The sequence below is a fragment of the Myotis davidii genome, unplaced genomic scaffold (assembly GCF_000327345.1).
Source record: "Myotis davidii unplaced genomic scaffold, ASM32734v1 scaffold181, whole genome shotgun sequence".
Classification (NCBI taxonomy): Eukaryota; Metazoa; Chordata; class Mammalia; order Chiroptera; family Vespertilionidae; genus Myotis; species Myotis davidii.
In genome coordinates, this window is record NW_006291504.1 from 3145900 (window position 1) to 3152988 (window position 7089).

Sequence of the window (7089 nt, forward strand, 5' to 3'; positions counted from 1 at the left end):
GGACCGCGATACAAAGTTGCCGCTGAAACTCGCACCGAATGAACGCCGCTTGCGGTCCTCGGGGGAGAACAGCCCACCGCGCGGGCTTCCCCTGGTGACGGGGGTGCCGCCGAATAGCTCGGCATTTGCAACATTATGGAATGCGCGCTCTCTCTCTCTTCCTTCCTCTCGCGCGCTCTCTAATCGGGGAAGGCGTGGAGAGTGGCATGTATCGGTGCCTTGGTGTTTGGGGTGCTGCCCCCCCTCCGTGCTGACACTTTTCCCTCCTCCGTCTTCTCCGCAAACGCCGCGTGAGCCTGCGTTGCTCAACTGGTTTGATTCAGGATCCCCAGAAGGAGGCAGCCAATTGATGTTTCTCTCATAAATGTTTCCATCTCTTTCTCCCTTTCTCTCTAAAATCAATAAAAACATATTTTAAAGAAATGAATCAGAGTCCTTCTTAAAAATATATAATCACTAAAATCTTTATAAGCTAATACGGATCGAGAAGTTAAATCTAGAGTAAAACCTTTTCAGTGTATTGTACAATGAATGGTATAGGAGAGACAGAAAAAATTGGTCCTGACATGTATGGAAGGAAACAGACAAAAATGGATATGAAAATGATCCCTTTCCTTTTGACATTTTAAAATACTCTTATATTGATTTTTCAAGGCTCCAGCATTCTTTACTATTACTTTACTGCACTAGATTGATTTGATCAGTAGCTTATTTATCAGGTTATTCATGAGCGGGCAGATCTAATTAAAATTACTGCACCATCATTGTTGAAATAAGTGGTTTATTTTGGAAATCAGATGCTAATTTGTTCTTAGTACGTCACCCACGAACATAACTGTGTTTTAGCCCGAGAGCAGGTGTGAGGGCTCCTGCGGGCGGTGCGCCTGCGGCTGTGGAGCTGGGGATGGAGACAGCCGTCTGGAGAGGTTCGGGAGCTTTTTTCAAAAGTGGGTTCTGAGAAGGGAACCTGCGGGCAACGGAGAAGCGAGAGTAAGACGTGTGTCCGTCAGAGTAAGTGGGTGTGCATTAGGTTAGATGGCTGTGCGTTCGAATAAGATGCATGTGGAGAGATCGGGGAGACCGTGATACAAAGTTGCCTCTGAAACCAGGACCGAATAAGCCGTATTTCCGGGCCTCAGAGGAGAACAGACCACCGGGAAGGGAAGGCGTCCCTTGTCCCTACTCCTGATTTTTTTAAAACCAAGTGCATGTGTTACCTATGCAAAAATTGGGTCCTTTAAGTTTAAAAATTAAAAGGATTGGCGTTCCGCCAGTGCTGTCATCCGCTCTATTAAATTGGGAGCGCTGGAACAGCCCTTCCCATCCGTCACTCCTCGGTTACCTAGCCGTGGCTTGGAAAGGAAGATTCTGTTTTGCTCTTTCCAAAATACAACCTGCAGAAGGCGAGGCAGGAACTTGGCAGCCTCCTGCGAGGGGATGGCTTCAGCGGCAGAGGTGCTTACGAAACAGTTAGCGGACGTTTGCATAATTATAGGCATCACCTGCCCAGAGCCTGGCCGGGAAGGTTGTGGTCAGTTTCTGCCACAACAAATCAGCCTTTCTGAGTGGGCTTCTGGGTGGAAGGTCATCTCTGCCAGCCCCACTGGCTGCTTTCTGTTCCGCTTTCAGCAGCGAGAACAAAAAGAACAGCTCTGGGCTGTTCACCCTTCCCCCGATGGTTACAACTCAGCGATGCGCTTTGAGTTGTCTGCGGTCGCTCCAGGCTTATAGCGTTTGACCGGGGGTCAGCGTGAAGCATCATAGTCGCGTGAGCTATTATATCGGGGCCGTAACTCACCGTTTCACAGTCCTTATTCATGCTGCACGCGGCCGCAGAGTTCCATCACCTTCGTTAACGGTGGAGTCTGTAAGCTGTGGCCAGATTTGCCGTGTGATGAAACGTGACTGTCCCTCCGCACTATGTCGGAAAAAGTCTCATGTGAGACTGTGACAACTGCCAGCTCCTGTCCTGTATTCTTCAGCCTCATATCTGAGAAAGCAGACAAGGCAGAAATAAGTTCAGTACTGAAAGCTGTGTCTTTCTCTTTAATTCATTGGGGTGACACCGTTTAACACAATTATATCGGTTTCAGATGTACAGTCTGTATAACGTCCTCTGTGTATTGTGTTGTATGTCCCCCACCCCAAGTCAAGTCTCCTTCCATCTCTCCTTACCCCCTTTTACTTTCCTTCCGCCCCCACCCCCTTCCCCTCTCCGGATCAGCATGCCCCTGTCTGTCTGTGAGTTTGTTGGGTGGGGGGGCAGGGGAAAGGGGGTTCTTGCTTTGCTTAATCCCTTCACCTTTTTCACCCAGCCCCACAACCTACTCTACTCTGACAGCTGCCCGTCTGTTCTCTGTTCCTGTGAGTCTGTTTCTACTTTGTTTGTTAACTCGTTTTGTTTGTTAGGTTTCATGTGAGTGAGGTCACATGGTGCTGGTCTTTCTCTGCCCGGCTTAGTTCACTCAGCATAAGGCCCTCTGGGTCCCTCCACGCTGTCGCAAAGGGGAAGAAGATTTCCTTCTTTATGGCCGAGTAATACTCCTTCTGTAACCGGACCACAGCTATTGTATCCACTCACCTACGGATGGGCAACTGGGCTGCCCCCAAATCTTGGCTGTTGTAGATAACGCTGCAGTGAACATGGGGGGCATAGATTCTCTCACATCAGTGTCTCGGGTATCTTCGGATGTATTCCCAGCGGTGGGATCGCTGGGTCATGAGGCAGCTCCATTTTGAATTTGCTGAGGAAACTCCGTGCTGCTTTCCACCATGGCTGCACCCGTCTGCATCCCGCCAGCAGGGCACAGGGCTCCCTCTCTCCACGTCCTCGCCAGCACTTGTCATTTGTTCATTTACTGATGATCGCCACTCCGACGGGACCTCACCGTGGGTTTAATTTTCATCTCTCTGATGATTCGTGGCGTTGAGCGTCTTTTCATGTCTCTTGGCATCTGTAGGTCCTCTTTGGAGAAGGGTCTATTCAGGCCCTTTGCCGTCTGTAATTGAGTTGTTTGGTTTTGTGGGGTGTGGTGTTGAGTTGTGTAAGTTCTACATTTTGGACATTAAACCTTCATCAGATGTGTCACTGGCGAATATGTTCTCCCATCAGTCTATTTTGAGTTTATTCTCGTGTCCAATTATCACAACAGCATCGATTGAATAGACCATCGTTACCCCATTGTGTGTTCTTGCCGCCTCTGTTGAATATTAATTCGAGCATGAAGGCGTGGCTTTACTTCTGGGCCCCTACTCTCCCCCTTGATCCGCTGATTTCATGCCAGTGCCGGGCTGTTTGATACCAGGTAGTGTGACGCCTCCAACTGCGCTCTTTTATCTCAGGATCGCTGTGTCTGTCCGGGGGCTCCTGTGGCTCCACGTTCGCTTTTGGAATATTTGTTCCAGTTCTGGGAAATGCGCCATTGGTGTCTGGACAGGGATTGCGCTGGATCTATAGGTCGCTGTGGGCCGTGTGGACATTGGAGGATGTCGAGTCTTCCTACCCGTGAACACAGTACATGCTCCCACGCAGTTTACCTTCTTCAGTTTCTTTTTGTTTTCTTTTTTTAAAAAATATATTTTATTGATTTTTTACAGAGAGGAAGGGAGAGGGATAGAGAGTTAGAAACATCGATGAGAGAGAAGCATCGCTCAGCTGCCTCCTGCACACCCCCCACTGGGGATGTGCCCGCAACCCAGGTACACGACCCCAACCGGAATCAAACCCGGGAACCCTTCAGCCCCAGGCCGACGCTCTATCCAGTGAGCCACACCGGCCAGGGCTTCAGTTTCTTTTTGTTTTTGTTCGGTTGGTTGGTTTGGTGTGTGTGTGTGTGTGCGCAAGTGTGTGTGTGCGCGCGCGTGTGTGCATGTGTGTGTGCATGTGTGTGTGCATGTGTGCGCGTATGTGTGTGCGTGTGTGTGCGCATGTGTGTGCGCGTGTGGTGGTGTGTGTGCATGTGTGTGTGTGCGCGCGCGTGTGTGTGTGTGTGTGTGTGTGTTGTTGTTGTTTGTGCTTTTTATGCACCTGTAAACGGGGTTGTTTTCTTAGTCTCCCTTTCTAATAGTTCTGTTTTGATCTATGAAAACACAGCTGAGCCGGCTGGCGTGGCTCAGTGGCTGAGTGTCGAGCTGGTCAGGGCTTATGCCCCAGTTACAGGTCCATCCCAATAGGGGGCGTGCCGGAGGCAGCCGATCAGTGATTCTCTCTCCTCATTGATGTTTCTCTCCCTCTCCCTCCCTCTCTCTGAAAATCGCTTAAAACATGTTTTTTAAACGTTAATCAATAAAAGGCTCTTCCAAACAGAAAGTAACTCATTGTTGTTGATTGAGCCTCAGAAACATTCACCACGGGGAGAAAGAAGGAGCTTCGTTTTCTCACACGCGAGCCTTTCTCGGCTCCATGCGACACAGCCATGGGCGCCTTGCGCTGGTTCTGGGAGGCTGCTGCCCCCTTCCTTCCGTCTTCGTTAGGAATGTTCCCTCACGTCGATCATCCTTGAATTTTTGCTGGCGTGCTCGGTGCAGAGCGAGCCATAAAGCCTGGGAGCTCCTGGGGAAGGGCTGCAGTGCCTACGGGAGTCATTAGGGTCAGCAAAACTTGTAAAAGAAAAAACAAGTATGTGTTCTTTGAACGCAGCGTAAATTAAAACATGCTTTCTTTCCGTGCCGTCTACTCTCAGGGCTCGGATACCCGAGCACATTGCCAGTTACCTTGCGCGTGGGTTGTCTTCAGTGTCGGGTAGTTCATCGGAACATGACACCTCCCCCTTAAGAACCCCGAGCCCAGCAAAGCACGGCCCGGGTCTGCACTGACACTCGCCACAGAAACTACCGCATTTGCACAAAGTCCTGGGCCAAGGCCCCTGTTGAAATATGTGCGGTGCTTTCACCACATGTATTTGTGCAAGAAAATCAAATGGGAAAAATCACTGGCCTGCGCAACAAATTGAAAGAAAAAAAATGAAAGGACTGTGAAGAGGAAACTTATCTTTAAACTTCTTGTGGGATCAAGATATTGTCCGAAACCGGTTTGGCTCAGTGGATAGAGCGTCGGCCTGCAGACTGAAAGGTCCCAGGTTCGATTCCGGTCAAGGGCATGTGCCTGGGTTGTGGGCACATCCCCAGTAGGAGATGTGCAGGAGGCAGCTGATCGATGTTTCTCTCTCATCGACGTTTCTAACTCTCTATCTCTCTCTCTCCCTCTCTGTAAAAGATCAATAAAATATATTTTTAAAAAAGATATTGACAGAGCTGTGTCCGTCAGCAGCAGATTCCCGCTGGCCAGTGTGGCTCAGTGGTTGAATGTAGACTTATGATGAACCAGGAGGTGGCGGTCCGATTCCTGGTCAGGACACATGCCCTGGTTTTGGGCTTTATCCCCAGTGTGGGGCGTGCAGGAGGCAGCTGATCAAAGATTCTCTCTCATCGTGGATGTTTCTACCTCTCTCTCCCTCTCCCTTCCTCTCTGAAATCAATAAAAATATATTTAAGAAAATGTTTTTATTTTTAAAAAAAGAAGTTTTTATTAGTTTCAGAGAGGAAGGGAGAGGGAGAGAGATAGAAACATCCATGATGAGAGAGAATCATGGATCGCTGCCTCCTGCACGCCCTACACTGGGGATCGAGCCCACAACCCGGGCATGTGCCCTGACCAGGAATCAAACGGTGACCTTCTGGTTCATAAGTCGATGCTCAAGCACAGAGCCACGCCAGCCGGGCTTAATAAAAAAAAAATTTAAATCGTGAGAGCAAATGTAAGAAACAGTGGTTTTCATTCCTCTTTCATCATCTGATCTCCCTCACAAACTGAGTGACATGTAACATAGGTCCGACGTTTTAACGCGTCTCCTCTGTCCTCCCTCCAGTGCTACTGATCACGGTGCTGGTGGTGGAGGGGATCGCCGTGGCCCAGAAGCCCCCAGGTAAGGTGCTCAGGGGCCCCTCCCCCATGCGGATGGTGGGGGGCTCACCTGGAAGGACTGCAGCTTGTGGGGACCCCTTCCATCCTCCCTCGGGGGTGTGCCCGTGACCTCGGGCTCCCATCTAGCCCTCAGCCTGGGTTCCACGGGCTGAGCCGCAGGCAGCCAGAGTCCATTGTCAGCGGCAAGCAGTGCCCGGAGACACCGGACACACGGCGTCCCCAGCAGCCTGGCTCGCCCCGCATCCGCCCGACCGTTCCATGGGGCTCGCACTTTATCGCCAGGCGGAAGTCAGCGTTCGTTCCCCCGTTAGACTCATTTCCGTCATCTCCCTCGAAGCCCCTGGGGCCCGGGGCCTGTGGGCGGTGCTGGTGGGCCGCGCTGCCTGGAAGGGCCAGGGTGTGGGTGCCGGTGGGCAGTGGGGAGGGAAGGGAGGCGCCCTCTCTGTCCCGGCTGCTCTGACCTCTGTTCCCGGCAGACGGACAGAACGTTGGGGTCAGGCACGTGGCTGGCACCCAGTGCGGCATCTGGGTTCGAACCAGCAATGGAGGCCACTTCGCCTCACCGAGCTACCCGGACCCGTACCCGCCCAACAAGGAGTGCATCTACGTTTTGGAAGGTATTTGCCCGATTTCTATCTTTTTATTCAGGGCCTTTTTCCTTTTCTTTTTTAATCCTCACCCGAGGATATTTTTCCATTGATTTTTTAGGGAGAGTGGATGAAAGAGGGAAAGACAGAGAGAAATATTGATGTGAGAGAGACACGTCGATTGGTTGCCTCCTGCACGCACCCTGACCAGGGGCCCTGGCTGGAGAGGAGCCTGCAACCGAGGTACATGGCCTTGAACAGAATCGAACCCGGGACCCTTCAGTCCACAGGCCGACGCTTTATCCACTGAGAAACACCGGCCAGAGCCTTTTTACTTTTCTGATAAAACTAAATCCATTGGCTAAAATGCCGTGTTTTAAAAATTTTGAGCCCTAACCAGTTTGGCTCAGTGGATAGAGTGTTGGCCTGTGGACTGGAAGGTCCCAGGTTCGATTCCGGTCAAGGGCATGGGGTACATCCCCAGGAGGGGGTGTGCAGGAGGCAGCTGATCGATGTTTCTAACTCTCTATCCCCTTCCCTTCCTCTCTATAAAAAATCAGTAAAATATGTCTTAAAAAG

The 7089-nt window shown here is 50.8% G+C and overlaps 1 protein-coding gene across 1 annotated transcript in view; it reads left to right on the forward strand.

Moving 5' to 3' along the window:
* NETO2 (neuropilin and tolloid like 2) overlaps positions 1 to 7089 on the forward strand; it is a gene marked incomplete at its 3' end in the record, with an annotated part of 21134 nt that overhangs the window by 6072 nt on the left and 7973 nt on the right. Inside the window, exons 2-4 of the mRNA XM_015564697.1 lie at positions 847 to 997; positions 5868 to 5924; positions 6400 to 6540. Of these exons, the coding sequence (XP_015420183.1) occupies positions 847 to 997; positions 5868 to 5924; positions 6400 to 6540 (349 nt within the window). The remainder of the gene's footprint in view (positions 1 to 846; positions 998 to 5867; positions 5925 to 6399; positions 6541 to 7089) is intronic.